Source organism: Lissotriton vulgaris, chromosome 5 (genome assembly GCF_964263255.1).
Source record: "Lissotriton vulgaris chromosome 5, aLisVul1.2, whole genome shotgun sequence".
In the NCBI taxonomy this organism is placed as follows: domain Eukaryota; kingdom Metazoa; phylum Chordata; class Amphibia; order Caudata; family Salamandridae; genus Lissotriton; species Lissotriton vulgaris.
Window position 1 is genome coordinate 1535134832 of NC_141693.1, and position 22572 is coordinate 1535157403.

Consider the following 22572-nt stretch of genomic DNA (forward strand, 5'->3'; position numbering starts at 1 on the left):
ATGCTGTTAAAAGATGTTTGTGAGTAAGGGGTCCCACATATCATAATCGTATTGAAAGAGGTCAATTGGTAAACCGTCTGGCCCCAGAGCCTTACCGGGGGTACAGGATTTTAGTGCCTTTCGAACCTCAGATACTTTAAAGGTTAATCCTTCCTAAGGTGGAAGTTCTGGGGGGACACTAATATAGGTGGAGGAGTTGGTAGCCCAAAGATTCCTTCGAAATATCTCACCCATGACTCTTCGTCTATGTGTACATCTAGTGCGGGGTCACTAATGTCTTTAAAATAAGGTGCGTTTACAACCTCCCAGAAGTCTTTGCTGCTTCCAGACCTGGCTGCTTGCTCAAGGTCTTCCCATACCTGTGCTCTCAGATCTTTCTCTCTCCCCCTCCTGGATGATTTACACTCATTAAGTAGTGAACAAATCTTGATATAATCTCTGGGGAGAGTTTTTAAGGCATTCACGAGGGCTGTTTTCGCTTTGGTGCAGGCTGAATCAAACCAGTCTTTTTTTGCTGTGGAGTTTCAGAACTTCACCCACAAAATTGCCATTTTTTTTGCCCTAGAGGGTGATGAAATTAGTGACCAGATCTACTGGTGATTCCCCTTCTCTCAAGCATTAAGGTATCTTTTTTTACCTGCGGTAGAATTTTGGGGACGAAATCTGATTTTATCACCACTAAACATTTTAGTTGGTAGCCATTTTTCCTGGACAGGATCACATCCTCAATAGTCTGGTTATGTTCTTTGGGTATGGGTAAGATTTTTAAATAGGTCAAAAGCATGGCATGGTCACTATGGAACGTAAACCAGATGTACATGAGGGCCACTTTTGGAAGTAGCTGGCCAGACACCAAAACAAAATCGATAGTGCATTCCTTTTTGCCCCTTCTAAAGGTTGTCCCTTACCCTCTCTCATTCATCACACCTAGCATAGAGAGATTCCACTGAAATAACAGACTATTTAGAGTCTCTCCATACCCATTATGTGAAAAGTGAGAGAAGGGATTACCGTGAACGTCTTCCATGCCACAAACCCTAGTCCCAATGAGCTTACATGGGTGGGTATTAAAATCCCCCGTCCATTTAAGATTTATAATGCCCCCCTTTTCCCCTTTGTACAATTTCTCCATCTCCACCACTAAGGCATCCACCACAGCCTTCGATTTCCTCCCAAACTCATTGTTATAAAAATGTATGAGAGTACAGATGGTCTGTTTCTTGATGGTCAGCTCTAAGATCTGGAAATGGGTGTGTGGGGGCCCAACTTGTCTGACTTGGAGTGGAATAATATTTGAAATCAGAATAAGTAAACCCTCGTTTGCCCTTCCAGATACTGAGGGGACAGCTGGAGAGTGGATAGTGCAAAACCCCATGAAAAAGGGAGGGTCTATTGCCAAGGTTTCCTGGAAAAGTACTATCTCCATAGCTTGCCACTCATTTAGGAAGAGTGAATCCACAATTTTTTTAGGCTAAGCCGGGCACTTTCCATGGTACCATATTTGCTCTAGTGCCCTCATTTTCTTTTGTTGCAGGCAGTAAGATCTGCCCATGACCCTGAATACCTTGTGTTAAAGTTAAAGCTGCAAGGATCGCCTCAGAGGGAAGTATGATGGGTGGAAGTGTCAGTGGGCTACATTCTACTGGAGTCACAGTGGGTGGGCTAATGGGTAATTTGAGTGGTAATGGGGTTAGTCAATCACAATCCTCTAGATTTGACAAAGCGGCAAATCTATTTTGTAATATAATCCTGTGATTTTATTTATGAAGCTTGTAAAGCGCACGGCAACCCCCGAAGGGGGTGTCCCAGCGCTGTAGACTTCAGACTTGGAAAAGAGAAACACTTTAAGAGATGGAGAACAACCAAGTTTTCAATTTACTTTGAAAGAGAGATTCAGAGGGAATAAACCTAAGATCTAGTGGGAGGCTGTTCCAGAGTTTAGCAGTCATTACAGTGAATGCTCTACCGCCCATTCTGGAACGGCGGAAGCGAGGGACAGTCAAGAGACGTAGGTTGCTCGACCGCAAAGATCTGACCGATTGGGATAATACAAGTCTCTTTCTCAAGTATCCAGGGCCCGACCCATTAAGGGCCCGAAAAGCAAGAGTCAGCATCTTGAACTGAATGCGACGGGAAATGGGAAGCCAGTGTTGCTTCTTACGGTAGGATGCGACTGACTGACGGTAGGGGATATTGCCTATCAGTCTCATTCTGAACGATCTGTTGACGTTCAATTTGGTACAAGGGGGCACCAGCATAGAGACTGTTGCATAATCCAAATGTGACGTGATCAGGGCATGGATGACAGTTCTACGGGCATCCAGAGGAAGGTACGGAAAGATCTTTCTAATCATACGCAGTTTCCCGAAGCATGCTGCCGTGACCTCATTAATTTGAGCTTTACAGGAAAGAGCGTTGTCGAATTGAAAGCCCAGATTACGTGCTGTTTGGACTGGAGTAGGAGGAGGATTGAGCACAGTCGGCCACCACAAAATAGCAGGTAGGGTGGTTTTCTGATTAAAAAATAAGACCTCCGTCTTATCAGTGTTGAGCCTGAGATGATTAGAGGTCATCCAGGAGCATATGTTGCCAAGACAATGGCGAAAACTGGCGAAGCTGAAGTCAGAGTGATCTCTAAAGGAAAACACAAGCTGAGTATCATCAGCATAAGAGATCACTCTACCCCCCAGGACTCCACCACCTTAGTCAATGGGGCAAGATACACGTTAAAAACAGGGGGTTCAGCGCAGAGCCCTGAGGCACGCCACAAAGGAGGGGTTTACCCTCTGATTCGAAAGGTTTGAGAAGGACCTTCTGAGTTCGTCCTTTGAAAAAAGAGCCAATCCAAGACAGAACAGCGCCACCCAATCCAATCAGACCCCCATTCTGGGCGATCATTAGATTTCTATTTCTGTCCGTGGGCACCCTCCCCATGGAAACACCCGGGACAGTGTAGACAAATTCAAACGCTAAAGGTATTATCTGGGTATTCCTTAGAGCGGGACTGTGATCATTAGCCAGAAGGGAAGCACTTGCATATATGATATTAAGATTCAATACAATCGCCACCAAAGGCTTTGCTTTGTTCCCCCACCCAAGCGACTCTCCAGGCCATAAATAGTTCATGGGCCAACAGCCTCCTTCCCCGGTCGCTCACATTAATATTATTCACTAACCAATGGAAGCATTTGTCCATTAACAGTCTGGTAGATTCACTTTGGTTTTCACGGAGAGGGGGGACATTTGCCAGACCAAAACAAGAGGGGCTGCGGCGGGTGAAAGATGGAGAGTTTCTTGCAAAAAAATACTTTTGCACTCCGTTACTATTATCTTGATGTGTTGGCTTATGTACTACTCCTGTTGGTCCCTTCCGGAGTAGTGGTGGCTGGGAGGTGGATTATTCTTCGTTCAAACCTGTGAGAGGTTGTGTAGCCCGTATCAAATTAGAATTAGTGGGAATATTAGAATGCTCTGTTGCTTGGTTAATGGTGCCACCTGGTGGTATAAGTAATGGTAAAGGCTGCACCATTATTGCCGCTAGAATTGCCCCCCGTATTTGGCTTGGTAGTACTTGAATTGTAGATGTTATCTGGACCAGACTGTGCCATTCAGACGTTCTGCCAAGTAGGGTCCGATTCTGTAAATCTAATTCTGCCAGACGTATTTCTATTTGGGATAGTCTGTCAAGAATCAGAGCCATTATTTCATTCAGTTTTGCTATAATCTCCAACCCCATCTCTAGCCTGATGGGGATCGGTTGCAGTACCTGATCGGATGAGATATTTACTGGCTCCGTTGGTGCTATCACTCTAGGGTTTGTGGAGTGCACCCTTATTTGGACAGATTTGGGTTTAAGAGCACAAGTGTTTTTTGTTGTTTGTGAATATTGCACCTTTAATAGCCAGCCTGCTCTGGTTTTTTTGGCAGGTGGCAACAGTGAGGAGGAATCCAGTTGGGAAACATTCAGAGATATGAAGTCTGAACCCCTTCCTGTGGTGCACTCTGTGATCTGATTTGGGGGCGAGAGGCCATTTTTGTCTGGTAAGAGAGCTGTTGGGATTATAGGAGCTGACAACGTAGTAAGTGGTAAAATATTGGTCTCAGGAGATGGGGACACGCCCAATTGTAGGGTCCAGAGAGAGACGTCTTTCGGTCAGCTCTATCTCATGCGAAAGAAAGCTTACTGCCCTAACTAAGAAAGAGTCCAGAGTCGCCCCGAACCTCCCTCCAGGCTTCTCTCTCGATCCCTTTCTATTCAACTTATTAACAAGCAGGGAAAGTAGGGGTTAAACAGTACCTTTGCTGGACGCAGATGAACGGGAGTGGGCCCTGCCCAACAACCTCTGGGAGTGGACGGTCCCACCTTTTGCCTGGGCTTCACTGCGGTAGAATTCCTCCAGATAAATAGGCACCTCCTGGCATGACAAGTCCGCTGTGGTGACCTGTGGGGACCTGCAAAGGAGCCTGGGGCGTGTAGTCCAGCTCCCGCTACTGTCAGATGCCAGTAATGCTGCTGAGCTTTCTGTAGGTGTAGTAATAAACTTGTAGTTTTACTAATCAGTTTGTGGCCCCGTCTGCATCTCTAGAACACTGCCAAAGGTTGCTATCAAAAAGAAGTTAAAACAGCCCACAAAATCCAGTTAACCGTTTGTTAGCATGAGGAACAGGTTAACAGTTATTAAAGGCCCGATCCAGGCGTAAAGAGTAACAGAATTCCTCCACGCTCACACGAAGGTGAATAAAAGGCAAACGGCACCAGCCTAATGCCTAAAATGGTTCTCTCAGCGGTGAAGACTAGCTCCCGGTAAAAAGAGAAAAGAGAAGCCACTAATGGATAATCCCAGCAGGGGAGCCAAGCTCCATGCAGAGTCAAAGGAAAAAAAAAGGTATTGGCTATCCTGGAAGTCAGCGCACTGCTAACTGAACTGAGCCGATTAACTTTAAATGTGAACAAAAACGAGGTGCACTCGAAGGCTCAAAGGCTCCTTGCTCACAAGTGAAACAAAAATGTCCTCTCTAGTTGTTGGCAAACATGGACCCGGTGCACAGAACACTGGGGCACCAGTCACTCGTCCAGGCAGACTCACAACTCAAACGGGTCTTTACTCATTTTTGTCAAAAGGTCTGTGTTGTATATTTATACTTACATCTTTATGTCTACCTGGTGTCTGTAGTCCTTTGTTAGTGTTCCTACCTTCTCTATCTCCCAGAGTACCTTTGTGTGTTCTATCTGTGGTGTTAGGGATTCCAGCCCTGGCAGTTGGTCTGGTCAGCTGTGGGGTTTTACTGCTCTGTTGTCTTATCTTCTATCTAACTTAATAAATATATCTTGGTAACTTGAAGACGTGTCCTGCTACCTACTTAATTCCATTTACAACAGTCCGCAAGAGGAGGGGTCTCAGTTCGCAATCCTTCCATTCCTTCTCGCGTGCCCCCCAGCTTCCAAAGTGGCTTCTGGAAGCAGTCAGACAGTACTCTAAAACCTGTCCCAGGCCTGCCATTGCAGCCTAAATGCAGTGTCATCGTGCCATATCAACTAGGCATGTAAACCTTGTTGCCAAGCCTGAAACTCCCGGTTTTATCACATATATGTCACCCCTAAGGTAGATCCTAGATGGTCCATAGGGCAGAGGGCTGTGCAATTAAAAGATTGGAAAGGCATTTTTAAGTTTTACATGTTCTGGTGGTGAACAGCTCTTTAATTCATTTTTCACTATGGTGAGTCCTACTCCTCCCTTAGGATAACATTGTGATTCCTTATGACATTTAATATGCTCTAATTACTAATTAAGATGATATACATATGTCATGTTTAGTACCTTTGGAACTGTAATGGTAATCCAAGTCAGATTTTTGATCACAGTTTTGAAAATGCCACTTTTTAGAAGGTTAGCATTTTCCCTTCACTTGGCCCTTTGTGCCTGCAGCCTGTCTTGTTTCAAATGACTGTATGTAGCTGACAGTTTGACGTTGTGAATTCCCCCCAGACCTTCTAACAATACTGTGATCAGCTGAGCCTCAATGGGCCATCAGCTGGCAGGATAGGGAGTGGAGCTGAGCACAGCCACACTTGCACCTCAATGAGCTGTGTCCTGTCTTCTCACAAAGGGCCTAACTGCCCTGTATTGTTACTGTAGCCAACTCGGAGCCAGGGCATGGGAGTCAGGAAATTTCATGCACTTCAAATACCCTTTCCAAAACGTTCTCACACCTTGCAGAAGAAGGGTGCCTGGACATTAGAATAGGACCTTTAGACCCACTCTTCAGTTCACTACTGGACTTACGTAAAAATAATTGAAGGACTTCCTGCTGCTGTAACCTGATGTGCATTCTACAAGTCTCCTTTCAGAACCTATAAGGACTGCTTTGCTGCCTGGAGCTTCCCTGAACTCTCAGAGGCCATCTCTGTTGTTGAGCCCTGCCTCTTCACCTGCACCCAGGTTTGCCAGATGTGATTCTAAGGGCTTGTTTGCTGACTTCCTGTTCGGAGACAAAGGACATAACATGCTCCCACCATCTTGAACCTGCACTTGGACTCAGCATTAGTGAGTCTTGAAACCCAAAGAGATCTCCATCCACTCTTGGACACTTGGTTGTGGTGCTAAATGTGCCCAGATAGTCAATTTCCAAAACTAAGAACATTGAAGAAGTTTGGCTAAAAGGTGCTCCGAGAAACAGGAGAAGACCAGGACCGACCTGCTTGCCTACCCACCTGATGTTCATCACAGGTTGGATGGATTTCAAGACTTCATCCCACTACATTCTTCTCTCCAGCAGCATTTCTGTTTCAGTGGTCCTTTGCCAAAGGAGTATTTAACCTTGTGAAGCTGTCTTTGGCTGCATCCCTCTGCTTCATTTTATTGGAGACTTTTGGCTTACATTTCGGCAACTAAGTCTGAAGGAAAAAATATTCACCATGTCTGTGCTCAAAGGGCATCCAACTATGACGTTCCATCCTTGGACACTCCTGTAGCCATGCCCTGCTGAACTTCATTCTTCTCAGAAATTTTTCATAAATGTTTAAGTTCAAAGGTAAGCGCTGTCTGGTCACAATCCACTTCTTGTATCCAAAGCATGTTCTATCTTGGTCGGCCTTAACTTTCGAAATTGACACGTTATCCCACAATCAAATGTCAGCAGTTGCCTCATTGATCTTTTAGGGGCAAGATTCCACTTAAAAATGTAAAACTTCAGAACTCCAGTTCTACCAATTGAATTTTTGTCCTTTAGGTTTCAAATGATTTATTTTTCAAAATTGGTTTGGGTTTTGCTTGTGTTGTGTGTTCCCTTTTGTTGCTGTTCGTATTCTACATAAATACTCTATACATTTCATCTAAGTTAAGCCTGATTGCTGTCTGTGCTAAGCTTTGCAGGTTTGAGCACTAGTAAATCTAGGGATTTTTTGTTGCTCTCCCTTCAAGGGATTTTGGCTGTTGGTTGACTATAGCTCTCACCCCGGTCAACCAACAACCAGATCTCTCACAATCTTAAAAATCTGAGAGAATTCAGGGGAAGGGGTAACTCTATGAGAAACCATGTTTTCGATTTGCAGAAGAAAAGATTGAATTTATGGAGTGCACGGTACACTGCGGGATGTTTAGAGTTAGTGGACAAATACTCCATCATAACTGTGACAGCTTTCCCATCTTCTTAATTACTGGTGCCATGGGATATAATATTCTTCTAATAAGGGGGACGGGATACCCATTACGTTCGTGATGGAATACCCTTTCTCCTAAACACTAAATCAGGCCCTATTTGAATATGCGGTGGTTGAATGGCAGCTCTACAAATAATTAACTTGATAATTACAGAACTAAGACTGAAGAGTGCAGCTTTCTAGGAGTACTACTCGGACTTTTGGCGCCCTGCAAACAAAGTGTAAAAGTGTGTTCAAACACAGTTGTAAATATATGCATGCACATTTTCACTTCTTTGTGATTTGGCCCCTAACCCTTTCTCAAATGTTTTGTCTCAAGTACTGTCCAGTTTCCATGCAGAAATGGTGGATGCCTTCAGCAGCACCTGGTATGCTATGATGAAACCAATCTCCCCGACTCATATTAGGGCCGTAAGAGGAAAAGAAGCTCAATATATCCCATTCTCTTCTCACATTCAGCAAAGTGAAGACATATCTTTAACAGCTACATTATTGACGTCTTGATATAGTGAGTAATGCTAACATTTTGCATGTAGTTTCTTTGATTAGAACATCTTAAAAGGTATTGCTTTTCTCAATGCTTCTTTCATCTCTTTATTCCTGAAAGTATATATAATGGGATTAGCCATTGGAGTTACCACAGTGTAGAGCAGGGATAAGGCTTTGTTGAGATTGAAGGAGTGGCCTCGTGTTGGTACCATGTATATAACCGTCAGAGTCAAAAAGTAGGTGATAACGACTGATAGATGAGAACTGCAGGTGGAGAATGCTTTTTGTCTCCCAGTCACTGATGGGATTTTCAGGATGGCAAAAATGATGTAAGCATAGGAGACAATGATTAATGTAAGTGGAATAGAGAGTACAATTATGGACATGATAAAAATTTCCATTTCAACCAAAGTGGTGTCTGAGCAGGTAGCTTTCAAGAGGGATGTCAAATCACAGAAGAAGTGCTCAACTTTATATTTTCCAATGAATTTTAAGCCACCTAGTAGAAATCCGGTGACAGAAGTGTTGATTAATCCAGCCATCCAAGCACTTACAACCAGTTGAATACAAAGCCATTGGCTCATGACAGTGTGGTAATGAAAAGGATTACATATCGCCACATATCTGTCATAAGCCATTATTGTTAACAGGAAACATTCTGTGGATACCAGCCATCCAAATATGCAACATTGTGTGATGCAGGTGCGGAAGGAAAGTGCGCTGCCCTCGATCAACAAACTACCAAGCAAGGTGGGCATAAAATTAGTTGTGTACCATATTTCCAGGAAAGATAAATTACCAAGGAAGAAATACATGGGCGAGTGAAGGCGGTTGTTGGTATATACAATAAGCACAATCATGACATTTCCAGAAACAGTCAGTGTGTACAGTATTAAGAATATTAAGAAAATTAACGTCTGTAGCTCAGGAAGAACTTGAAATCCGAGGAGTTGGAATTCTGTGACAATGGATAGGTTTTCCAAGCAGTCTATCTGTTGGGTAAGCACCATCTATTAGGAAAACAGAAAGAAAACAAATTAAAAACTAAATTGGATGTTCATTTCTCTTTTAAACAATTGATCACACAAAATATTGTCAAAAGTAATGTCAATTGAGAAGCGTGATGAGCTTGAGACCAACAAATACACATTTATTACTCAAATAGTATTAATTGGAGTAAAGGAAAATGTGGTGTGGAGGTAATACATCCATCCAGGTAATGGGTCATGTTTGGGGTTGTGGGCTGATAGCATGAGGAACGGATACCAATTGCATCAACAAAAGACTAAAATTAGTAGTTCAAACGTATCAGCTATCAATGGAACACAGCGGTCGTTATTACATAATGAGCTGTCTATCACCAGGTCGTAAACTGGTCCTATTGCTTGGAAGTACTGAATGCCCATCCTTCACATCCAGCTTGTGGCTGATAGATAGCTGGCTTCTTCTACCAGGAGTAGGTCAATATTGGGAATTCCATGGCAAGCAGAGTCTCCACCGGGGGCACCACCCCCAAGCCAACGGACCACGCACGTAACCTAGGCTTCATCCTGGACTCCTCCCTCTCTATGACCAGACAAGTCAACGTCGTTTCGTAATTTTGCTTCAACACCCTGTGCATGCTCCGGAAGATCTTCCAATGGACCCCCACTGAAACCAGGAAGAAAGTCACCCAGGCACTCTTCACAAGCCGACTGGACTACGGGAATGCCCTCTACGGGGAAACCACTGTCAAACTACAGAAAAGACTCCAGCGCATACAGAACGCCTCCGCACGACTCATCCTGGACGTCCCACGCCGCAGCCACATCTCGACCCACCTGAGAGACCTGAACTGGCTCCCCGTCAACAAGAGGATCACGTTCAGACTCCTCACCCACGCACACAAGGCTCTCCACGACATGGGCCCGAAGTACCTCAACGACTGTCTCACTTTCTACACACCTACCCGCCAGCTCCGATCCGCCAGCCTCGCCCTCGCCGCCGTACCACGCATTCGCAGAGCCACCGTTGGAGGAAGGTCCTTCTCCTACCTGGTGGTCAAGAAATGGAACTCCCTCCCCATCTACCTATGGCAGACACAGGATCATCTCTCCTTCAGGAAGCAACTCAAGAACTCAAGACCTGGCTCTTCGAGCAGTATCGAACCCCCCCCCCCCCCCAGCGCCTTGAAACCCTCCCGGGTGAGCAGTGCGCTATACAAATTATTGATTGATTGATTGATTGATTGGTCGTGTGAGTGGCTAGTCCCATGTAAATTTGACTTCCTGTCTCATGAAACTCCAAATAATGAATCAGCACTACCGACCCATTAAACAAAACTGAGGAGTATATGTACAAGCCCTTTTGCCACCACAACATCACTTTTACAGACGTTGTGTGGGCGGTAGGTGCTGTGCATTATGGACAAGGTAGTGTTAAGCCACTTTAAGTGGCTTAATTCTTCCTTGTACATAAGGCACCCTTTCACAGGATGTTTAGCATGAAAGGGGTGTGCAGAGGGTGTTGCAGTGGGTTTTCCACCGCAACACCCATTGTATTTGACGCTGCCCCCTATGTACAAGGGTGGCGTACATAGGAAGCAGCACCAAATTAAGACAAGGAAAATCCTGGTCTTAAGTTGGCAAAACGAGGAGAAATGGATTATTTCTCCTCTTTTTTTTTCTTTTTCAATCTGTGCTGCCTTGTTTAGCACAAATGGAAAACGGAAAATGCCATGATTTGTTTATGTATAGGAAGGTGTCCCTTCCTGTACATAAACAAACCTTTTTAAAAAACTGCCATTTTGTAATTTCATGTGTGCTGTACGAAGCAGCACACATGAAAGTTGCAAAATGGCCCTTTAGGATTGTTTATGTGCAGGAAGGGACACATTCCTACACATAACCAATCCTCCCCTGCACACAGTCGGCCTTGCACTCTGCTGCAAGGGTGCCGGCATTGGCGCTAGGTTGTTAAACTTAGGGCCATCGCAGTGGGAAACAAGGCTGCACCACATTCTTGTAAATAAGGGGCAGCCTTGTGTTTCAGAAGTGACAGAGCTATAAGCGCTGTCAGATACCAGGTAATTCCTGGTTGATCTGAATCTAGACTCTAAAGCAGATCAAAACCTCTATTGCACACTAGGGTTACCGCTGTACCATAGAGTTGAAAAAGCACCCCTGGTACAACATATTCCAAACAGAGATTCAAGAAGAGGTCACTACAAAATGTCTTCCATCAGTTAAGTCTGAATCCCTTTAACCTTTTTCTTCATTTGGCTTGAACTAAGGATCACTGAGTGCATCGTGTTTTATTTTAAATCATTGTTTTTAAAATGGACAAGAACATCTAAATTAAATCTGTTCCTAATTTGGCTCACTTTACCTGTAGTTTGTCATGTCATGTCAGAGGACCTTATGAGTACAGAAGTCTCAGGATCATAATATGTTAAAATCAAGGTACGATAATCCAAGAGAATTGTAAATCAATCGTTATTAGACTTTACAAAAAGTCAGAGTGCATGGACATTTTTCACTTTCATTATACATTCTGCATTTTAATCACTGATATGTGTCACCTTAGAAACATTAAAAATATCAAAAGCATTAACCTTAACTCACGTACGTATCAGATGATGCAAATTGTAAAAAATTGGTTCATTATATTTGACTGATATGACGAACATAACACAACCAGGTTTGGTCAGATCACAGGTCTGAGACAATTTGTGCTCTGTCTTTGTTTGTTATGGCAAAAGCACCAGGCAGTGCCTCAGAAGTGAGTGGTAAGTTCAAGTAGTATCACCAACTCGGAAGTCAAGAAAGCAACCCAATAAAGTTCTGAAACCAATTTAGAAATATAGATAATGACTTAGTGAGCAAAAATACACCAAGATCATCAAACTGGATAAGAGTCAAATGCTATACAATTGTAAGATAAAAACAACTACAAGAAGAAGAGCACCTTTGACAAACAAACGCTTGCAGTTAACGTGGGTCAAGGCATGCTGTCAGATCAACCTAAGTAGAGTGGAGGCCTGAAACAACAAGGGGTCATCCCAGTAAAAGTGTTTGCCTTAGGACTTAAAGGTCCACATATGTTATTGGAATCATTTTCATTGAATTTGCACTGAAGCTGCTGATTTCGGAACCTAAAGTTTCCAGCTGGACAATGCCTGATGTGTGGCTGTCTACAGTGCTTCACTGGAAACACAAGGAGATGATGGACGGAGCACTGAAACTTTTCAGACTCTCATCCGCAGTCACAGATCAGGGTTAAATCCATCATTGTTCTTTAGCTCACATCACAACCGCAGTTCAGGCTCATCTATATGCAAATTAGCCTTGGCCTTGTGCCTCATGGGTTCAGTCCAGCCCGAATTGCTAAGCCAGGCCTTCCCTGAACTTGAAACAAGCATCCTAGGACTGGGTTTGGGGTAACATCTCTCATCAGCCAGGCTAGGTTGAATCCAATGGCAAAGTGAGCAAGGGACGCATGTATGGGCATACCCTGCTAACTTAAGGCGAACAAAGCAAACACAAGGAGATGATGGATAGAGTGTGAAAACCTTTCAGACACTCACTCCCATTCACAGATCTGGGGTGAATCCATCATCGTTCTTTAGCTCACTTCGCACTTCAGTTCAGACCTAGCTATATGCACATCAGTTTTGACCCAGTGCCTCATGGGAACAGTCCAGCCCAAAATGCGAAGTCAGGTCTTCCCTGAACCAGAAACAAGCATGCTGGGACCGATTTGGGGTAACATCCCTCATCAGCTTGGCTAGCTTGAATCCAGTGGCAAAGTGAACATGGGACCCATGTCTTGGTCTACCCTTCCAACTTAGTGTGAACAAAGGAAACACAAGGTGATGGATGCATTGATTAGACATTTCAGATACTCACAGCCAGTCACAGATCTGGGTAGAATCCATCATCTTTTTTTACACTTCTCCACCTCTGGTCAGACCCAGCTATATGCAAGTCAGTCTTGACACTGTACCTCATGGGAAAAGTCAAGCCTGAACTGCCAAGCCAGGTCTTCCGTGAATGGGAAACATGCATCCTGGGACCGGTTTCGGGGTAACAACCATCATCCATCAGGCTAACTTGAATCCAGTGGCAAAGAGAGCAAATTACCCAAATCTGGGCATGAGTCAAGCTATGCTGGCTGATTAGGGGTGAAACCCCCAAACCGGTCCTAGGATGCTTGTTTCCAGTCCAGGGAGGCTCTGGCCTGGCAGTTCGGGCTGGGCTGTTCCCATTGGACACAGGGTCAAGACTGACTTGCATATGGCTGGGTTCAATCTGGAATGGCATTGGGTGGAAAAAAAATGATGGATTTAGGCCCAGATCTCTGTACTGTTGTGAATGTATGACATTATTCTGTTTTTCGTCCACCAATTGTTCTTTTTGTATGGTGCTCCACTGGTCAGATGAATTTGCTTAATTATCCAGGTCCTACGTTTTACTTGCAGATTGAGGGCCAGATATACAAATGCATTTACTGGATGCAAATCCTACAATTCAATAAATTGTAGGGTGTGCAATGAGTGAATGTGTTTTTCAAATGTACTAAACCCATCACATTATTTAATGAGAGGTTACTGAATGGCTAAATGGGTGTAGGAAACCATAACAAACCTGTTTGGAAGACAAGAGTTTAGGGAGTGCCTTCCAAATTCTGATTACATTTGGTATGAGTTAATGATTTACAACTGAACTCGCTTTGCAGAACATTACTATTTTACCAATAACTGAAAGGTAGTGATAACCCATTTTCGAACAGGAAGGGATGACCAAAGGGCAAAAACAAAAATTAGGAGTTTGAAAATGGCCCTTGGAACCACTGCTGGCTCTTAAAAAATGTTTTCAAAACGTTCATAATTTTTTTAAAACACAAAACAGGTCACAAATTGCAACCTACCTTATTAATATCAATGAGGTAGGTCAGATTCTACCCCACTGTGATTCAGATGTTTAACAATCTACCTATTATCACATAAAACAGTTCTAAAATGTATTTACTGATCACAAATAGCGACCAGTGTTTTGTGACAAGCTATTAGAACATATGACCCTAAGTCACTTTTTTGGAAGTCAAATGGTTCCAGTGGACAGGACTTGAGAGGGCTAGATACTTTTAATGTGAGACCCCAGTGTATCTGTTTTCTGCTCAACAAAATGTTCATAGTAGGACAAATCTAGTTTTCTTGACCATCTAGGGTATGACCTTGATTGGCGAGTCACAGCACCTTGGCCCAGTCTTCCAGATATGTAATTTAAGTGGGACTAGGTTCCATTTTCTTGAATGACTGGCAAATTTTCTTCTTGTCAGTCTTGCATTCCCTAGCTCCTCAGGAAGCAATCGAAGCACCAGATAGTTCTTCAGCCATGTATCTTGTGGGATCCATTTCTCTGTGATCAACTGTGCACTCTTGGAATCAGGAGTCACTTTGCTTTTTGTATTCCATAAACAGGCAAACAGCAGGCCAACCACTTGATTCTTGGAGAGTAGTTTGATTACCAATATCCCAGAATTAATTAGGAGTCTTCAATCCTTGAGTGAGTCCTTCATTCCCAAAAGGAGTCAGGAATCTTCTGACAGCAAATTTTTTTTCATCAGGAGTAAACTTCATGTAATCTGGAATGTTATGGGGAAGTGGATGTTGAGGGCGAGATGTATGTAATGTACAATATAATGATTGGAGAAATTCAGCAACCCAATGCTAAATATTTCCTCATTGATTTTTGTAACACTTCATCTTTACCTACAATAAAATGACCCAGGAGATGCCGTTTCAACATGGCAGAACCCCTCTACTGGCAGATAGGCATGTCATCATCTTGTCAGCACTTCACTATTTAGATGTAGCTCTACCTCCAGCTGACTGAGTCCAAACTGCTTCTGTCTCAATCAGAAAGGGGTATACTATTTTTGCGTAGTCACCCTCAAAGGTTGAAGGATTGGAGCAACTGGGTATTGAACTTTGGACACTGGGACAATGGTGTCTTCTCCCCAATGAGTCCCTCACTAGCTAAATCCAAAATGGACAAACTCTTCCTTCTCTGTGCAGAGTTTGGGTGCCATCATCAGAGGTGTGGCCAGGGAAATGAGCAGCCCTACCTCTAAGGTCATCCTAAATCACTTCTGTTGGTAGGCTATCTCACACTGGGACTGCTGCCTGCCTGACTGGAGGAACACACAAGTAGTGGTCACATAGGCCTTAGGCAGTGAACATCACCATTTTATTTTTTCATGTTTAAAGTTGAAATCATTCTTAATTATGGCACATTTACTTTTGTACCCAAATGGGATAATATTCTCTAGAATAGATTTGCTTACATTCACTCATGTTCATAGGCATATTATGAGGGCCTTAAACAATCTGTTCTAGGACTAAGCTCTCTGTGCAAAATGTTGATGATTGTTGTTGTCCACTAGACGACAGCTTTGCAAAGATAAAATCAATAATGATGGCCTGACTGAAACTCTGGCATGTTAACATGGGTGAAGTTCTAGTATATAAGCAACATCAATCCGTTGTTTTGACAGAGGAACATTTTGCTGGCACTGTGCAGATCGCCCTGTGCCAGAATTCCTGCCCAGCTGAATCCTGGTAATTTCCTGACAAGAACGGTGGCCTGCTCATCACCAAAAATGGGCACCCAGATGACACTTACCCTCAGCTAAATGGGAAGGTAGACCATTGCAAGGTATTCTAGCAGATCCACACATCCTATGCATATTAAGATAGGAAGTACTAAGTGGAATGATAGATATCATTATATGTATTCATAAATTCAATGTAACACCACAATGGGTCAGCTGCCTATTTTCTTTACCATTCTCATAATGCTGATTACTCTGTTTTGTTTCCTTCTATTTATCATTGTAGCATACACATTTTACACAAGAATCATATTGCTTCAATAAATGTTTGAAATGCCAATGTGGGTATTTCTTGTGGGTCCCTTTGGTGGGCATGCCTTAAGGAAAGGGTTGCCTCTATTACCACAACTTCCTTGGGAATTCGGCGTTGTCACATTCTGAGGTTGCACATGCCATCCAGTACCTTGTAAGGTTTAGAAGTCCAGATGGTACATTGTGAGCTAGCCAGGACTAAGGTCAACATATCCTGAAGGTGTGCACAGACTCAGTCCTGCATAGTTTTGAATAAACATGGGCTGAAAATTCGTTCCGCTCGCGGCAATTGTGGATTATCCGCGATTTTGCGATCCGCAAATCTCGTGAAATCGCGGTAAAATCCGCGAATCAGCGGGGGCGAATTTTCAGCCAAGCACTTACAGGGTTACAGCAGCAGGTGCAAAAGTTGAAGCTAATTTTTTGTAACCTTTTACAGCAGCAGGTGCACTTCAACTTGTGCACCTGCTGCTGCAAGCATGTACGTGCTTCCTGGCGCCTCGTTGCCTACTTGCAACTATTCTCTGACCCTGCTCTGTCCCTTGAAGCAGGGTCAGAGAATAGTTACAAGTAGGCAATGAGGCGCCTGTCACGAAAATTAAACCTCAACAGGAAGCACTGACAGATATAAAAAAAGCATTTGCAATGCAATAGGTCTCGCATTAGGAAAGTTTGAGCTATTGATCTTGTAAATGACAATTTTTTTATGTGTTGGTTTTGAAAATAGTTAAACTAATAGATTTGTCATTTACAATGCCAATAGTTATAAATTTTGCAAATTTAACACCTATAGCATTTGTAATGCAACATGTTTTGTATTTACGTGACTTAGATGTATTGATATTACAAATTACAATGGCTTTTAATTTTTTTTAAATAATTAATACTTAAATAAAAGTAAATGTAATTTATAATGGCAATAGCTTAAACTTTTGTAAATAACTTTTGTGAAGATTATGTTGAGTGTATTTTATTGTGACAAAAATCCAAGAACAGAAGTGAAATATTAACATCTTTTTGTGACATTTGTAATGAAGCTTGAAACATTGAGAGAACATATTTGAACCAGTTGTTGTTGAATGGTTGCGCAGATTGATGCTGAGGTGGCGCTGAGTGGTGATGTGGTGGTGCTGAGTGGTGCTGTGGTGATGCTGAGTGGTGCTGTGGTGGTGCTGAGTCATACTGGGATGGTGCTGAGTGATGCTGTGGTGGTGCTGAGTGGTGCTGTGGTGGTGCTGAGTGAGAATGTGGTGGTGCTGAGTGATGCTGTGTTGGTGCTGAGTGGTGCTGTGGTGGTGCTGATTGGTGCTGTGGTGGTGCTGAGTGATAATGTGGTGGCGCTGAGTGATGCTGTGGTGGCGCTGAGTGATGCAGTGGTGGCGCTGAGTGGTGCTGTGGTGGTGCTGAGTGTCGCTATGGTGGTGCTGAGTGATAATGTGGTGGTGCTGAGCGATAATGTGGTGGTGCTGAGTGATGCAGGGGTAGCTCTGAGTGATGATGTGGTGATGCAGAGGGCAGAAAGGCACAAAAAGCAGTCTAACAAAGGGCAGAAGGGCAGAAAAAAAGGGAAAAACGAGTCTAACAGAGTTAGAAGGGCACAAAAAACAGTCTAACAGAGGACAGACGGGCAGAAAAACAAGGGAAAAACGAGTCTAACTAGGGCAGAAGGGCACAAAAAATGAGTCTAACAAGGGGCAGAAAGGCACAAAAACGAGTCTAACAGGGGGCAGAAGGGCACAAAAAAACGAGTCTAACAGAGGCCAGAAGGGCACAAAAACAAGGGAATAACAGAGGGCAGAAGGGCACAAAAAACGAGTCTAACAGAGGGCAGAAGGGCAGAAAAACAAGGGAAAGATGAGTCTAACAGAGGGCAGAAGGGCACAAAAAACGAGTCTAACAGGGGGCAGAAGGGCAGAAAACGACGGAAAGACCAGTCTAACAGAGGGCAAAAGGGCACAAAAACAAGGGAAAATGAGTCTAACAGAGGGCAGAAGGGCACAAAAAGCGAGTCTAACAGGGGGCAGAATGAATCCCGCCCTGCGTGTTTGTCCACGAAGATGTCACCTTTTTGTGCAATACCTCTACTCAACTGGAGTACTTTCTACTGTCTAATCAGTAAGTGCTCCCTCGTTGGCTAAATGTATTGGGGCAGATTTACAATAACTGGCCCATCCCCAGGGATGCGCCAGTTATTGTGCGCCGCAGCTCCTCCACCCATGGTGCGCTGCATTTACAATGCGGCGCACCATGTGGCAAAAACGGCACAGATGCGTCACGCATCTGTGCCGTAAAAGCAGCGCATTGCTGGAGCTGCGTCGCAAGCGCGACACAGCTCTAGCAATGCTCTGGGGGGCCCTATCTCCCCAAAGCTGCATCAAGCCTTGCGCCTGCTTCAAGCAGGCGCAGGGTTTTGACGCAGCATTGGCCTAAAAGTGACTGAGTGAAATCTTGTAGATTTAACTCAGCCACTTTTAGGAGGCGTTCCTGCGCAGGAATGCCCTCCCCTCGCCAGAACGCCTCCTGATGGCGCAGGGCTTTACAACGTGACGCATCTCTCAGATGCATCACGTTGTTAATACCCAGCACCATGGCGCATCTTTTGTGCTGCCGCTGCGTCACAAAAGTGATGCAACTGCGGCGCGAAAGAGGGGCAAGTGGCTTGTAAATCTGCCCCATAGTGCTTTTACTACACTGTAGGGCGTAAAGGGCAAGAAGATGTGTCTCCAGTGACCATGTGTGCCTGTGCCTTTGTTACAGGCACACATGGTCACTGGAGACACATCTTCTGGCCCTTTACGCAGCTGCAGTGTAGTAAAAGCATTATACATTTACCCAATGAGGGAGCACTTACTGGATTAGCCAGTAGAAAGTACTCCAGGGCAAATCGCTAAAAAATCCACGATTTTGCGGGAAAATTTGCGAATTTGCTGATTTTTTTTGCGAATTTGCGGTGAAATCCCCGAATTTGCGGAACGCGAATTAGCAAATTTCGCCCATGCTTAGTTTTGAAGTTTATGTTGTCTAAATGTACAGTTTTACTAAAAAAGTTTTAACCATACCACAGGAGGGCTAGTCCATGGGTCAACTAACAGTTACCTGCGATAGATGATCATCATGTCAGAGGAACAGACACACCTCCCCATATCCAGGCCCTTTGTCCCTACTCCGGGAGCAAATTTATATCTCATTAAGTACCAGATAATAGCTGAAGCTCATGCAAATAGGCCTTCAGAGGCAAAGAAATCATCGCTACTAGCGGATTATGCTACAGGAAGAGGTTCTCCAGGGCTGTTAACATCATATGCAGGGCACAAAATCCAGCCCTATCTTAATCAAGCTCTGGGAAGGAAAGCACTCAAAAACATTTGTATGGGCCAGATTAGTGCCCCTCCCAAATAAAGAATTAAACCCTGGGTGGAAGTCCCTTGAACACAAAATCAGATGGTGAATCTGCAACTTCAAACATGAATCTCTGCTACACTTGATTTGTTGTTGTCCCGGTATGCTTCAGCCAGGTCAGATTCTTCTAAATCAAATATGGCTGTGTAACAGGGTCTGGACTGTAAAAGAAGCCGCCTCAGTACTCTTTTCCTGCACTCTACCGCCAGACTTGGCCAGGCTTGGGAGATACCTGGCCGAGCTCCGACTTAGGCTTATGGTAAAAGAGGGGCCGGCAATACGAAAGACAATCTGGTTTATTAAATAATTAGTCTCCAGTAACCAGCTGGTGAAGATGTTATTTTAATTACCAAACCATGGATTCGTATCAAACTTGCAAAAATGTTGCACTGGCAATCTCTCGCTGTTTTACTAATGTATGTAACCCATCCTTTTATCATGTTTTGATTTTGCTGTATGTAAACTCATTTTATTATGAATGTTTTTTCAACAAGGGTTATTCTAACTTTTTTAAGTTGTATGTAAGTCATATTGCAAATTGTTTTGAGTAACTGCAATATAAATAAAAAATAATTCATTTATTCATTCATTCATTCATTCATTCATTCATTCATTCATTCATTCCTCCAAGAATTAACTTTGTATGTGTGTATGTGTTTCTTAGCTGGAGATGCCATTATTCAATCTAATATGAAATCCCATTTTTTCCCATTAAAACAGCCTTGACAACTGTTCCTTTGGGCCTTTTGGTCGTAAGTGCATGTTTAATATTGAACATTTATGTGCCCATCTTTTGAATACCATGCACCCTGTTTTAAAAGCAGTAGCACCTACTTAGGTATAACATTAATGTTTAAAAATAAAAAAAATGTATGCCTGTCTAAAAGGGTTATTTTGACAGATTACATTTGCAGTTTTGAACTTCAAAGCCAGGGTACAAATAGAAGGCCTGCAATCATGTTTACACTGTCACCGTGGTGAATGGCAAAATGGATGCTGAAGTTCACTTGTGACATTTAGGGCCCGATTCCGATCCTGGAAAAAGCGCTCCGAATAGTCGTTTGAGCGTTTTTTTCCATACGAATCGTACCCGTAACCGTCCCCGTACGAATGACGTAGTACGATCCACACCCAATGCAGCCATCCGTACGAATCGTACCAGGGACCGTACAAATAGAATTTCCGTACGAATCACCCTCGGAACCCGCTGAACGCAACGTTTGTAAGGTTCGCTGCTGCTTTTTACGACCCGGCAAGTACGATCCGTGTTGGGTACGCTCCGTACGACCCTTTTTCTACGGAAGCTGGAAACTGCTGTAAAAGCTGAGTTCGCCCCGAAACAGGTACGGAATGGCCCCCCTGGGTATGGAGCGTACCCCCCATGATCGCAGGTGTACGGCGCGTACCCCTGCGATCATGGGGGGTACGCACCGTACCCCGCGATCTTGGGGTGTATGCACCGTACCCCATGTTCGCTGGGTGTACGGTGCATACACCCTGCGATCGCGTGGTACGGCACGTACTCCCCATGATCGCAGGGGTATGGCGCATACCCCTGCGATCATGGGTGGTAGGCGCCGTACGGGGTGTATGTGATTGTGCGCTTTTCCGTTCGAATCGCCCTTACCTGACGTTGTCGTAATTTGACGGTGATCGGGTTAGCGTTAAGCTTTGCTACACGTATTTTCCTCTTATCTTGACTATAGTTGTCGGACGCCATTTTGTATGTATCGGCGGTCGCTTTAGAGAATGCGTTGCCTCGTGGTCAGCATGGAATGCGGATCGTACTACACAGTTCGGACGGTAGTTTCCCATTCGTACATATTCGGCTACGAATCCGAATCGTACGGCAGATTTTTTTCCCGGATCGGAATCGAGCCCTTAATGTACATGCCTTGTATGGTTATATAGGTAAGTTAAATATGTCAATTAGGGATATTGTAACTTAATTATGCATAAAGGGGTAAGGTTACCACAGTTCTATAGCTAGTAAAAGCAGTCAAGGCAAATATCTAAGGTACACTACTCAAACAATGGTATTTTCCAATAGATTCTAAGTAATTTGTATCATGAAAATATTCTTTATTTTTGAAACTAGTTGTGGGAATGTTAGTGTGTTGAGTTTTGACTTTTTAATAAATTGGTTTTGGTACTGCTAAATAGTCTATACACTCTTCCTTATGGGAAGCCTGGCTGTTTTGTGTGCTGGACCTTTCTTTTGACTGATTACTTGGGAAGGACTCATGACCTTCCAACTAATAATTGCTTTTTCTACATGTCTCTATGGTGAAATATGAATGAATAAGTGAAGGCCTTCCTGGCACCTACTAGCCATAAGAGGCTGTGTTAAAGCAGTCCTTTTTTCCACCAATATTTTAGCTCACACTCAAGTAGCTATTCTTGGCTAAGTTGTTAGCAATTAACATCATTCTATCCTTCCTCTGCTCAGAGGTAGACCTAGAATCATTCACATGGGTTTCCCCAGACTTTTTGCCTTCAACCCTCCTGTTGTGCTGAGTTTGTTTTTGCTGGTTTTAGGACTCTGCAGACTTTATCACTGCTAACTAGTGTTAAAGTGCTTTTGCTCTCTCTCTAAAATACTGTAGAATTGGCTCATTCACAAATAGCTTACTTAATTTACTTGTACATTCCTTATAAGGTGACCCTACTTAAGACTAGGGCCTTTAAATTAAAATGCTACTAACGGGTCTGCAGCACAGATTTTGCCACCCATTCAAATAGTACTTTAAACATGTCTCAGGTCTGTGATTGCAGCCCGCATGTTCAGTTTTTAAATTACAATTTAAATCTGGCAACGTAAGCCTTTCTAGATCCAAAACTTCTATTAATACATACATGTCACCCCTAGAGTAATCCATGGAAAGTTGACCGGGTCATCACCACAAGTCCTACCCTTCCCATAGTCTAATGTTGGAGTTACGTTATTATATACTAATAAGTGATAATTTCTAAGTGGGAGCAGTTTAACAGTACATGGTTGGTGTCCCTGGAATTGTAATGAAAACCCCTCACTTGTGATAAGGTCAGATTTTAAATTGCAATTTTCAAAGTGGCCCTTTTAGAAAGATGGCACTTTCCTTCTTTAGCATTTCAGTGCC

The 22572-nt window shown here is 43.6% G+C and overlaps 1 protein-coding gene across 1 annotated transcript in view; it reads right to left on the reverse strand.

Moving 5' to 3' along the window:
• Nucleotides 1-9073: 9073 nt before the first annotated feature.
• LOC147712956 (uncharacterized) overlaps nucleotides 9074-22572 on the reverse strand; it is a 39584-nt gene continuing 26085 nt past the window's right edge. Inside the window, exon 3 of the mRNA XM_086919741.1 lies at nucleotides 9074-9159. Within this exon, the coding sequence (XP_086775867.1) occupies nucleotides 9074-9159 (86 nt within the window). The remainder of the gene's footprint in view (nucleotides 9160-22572) is intronic.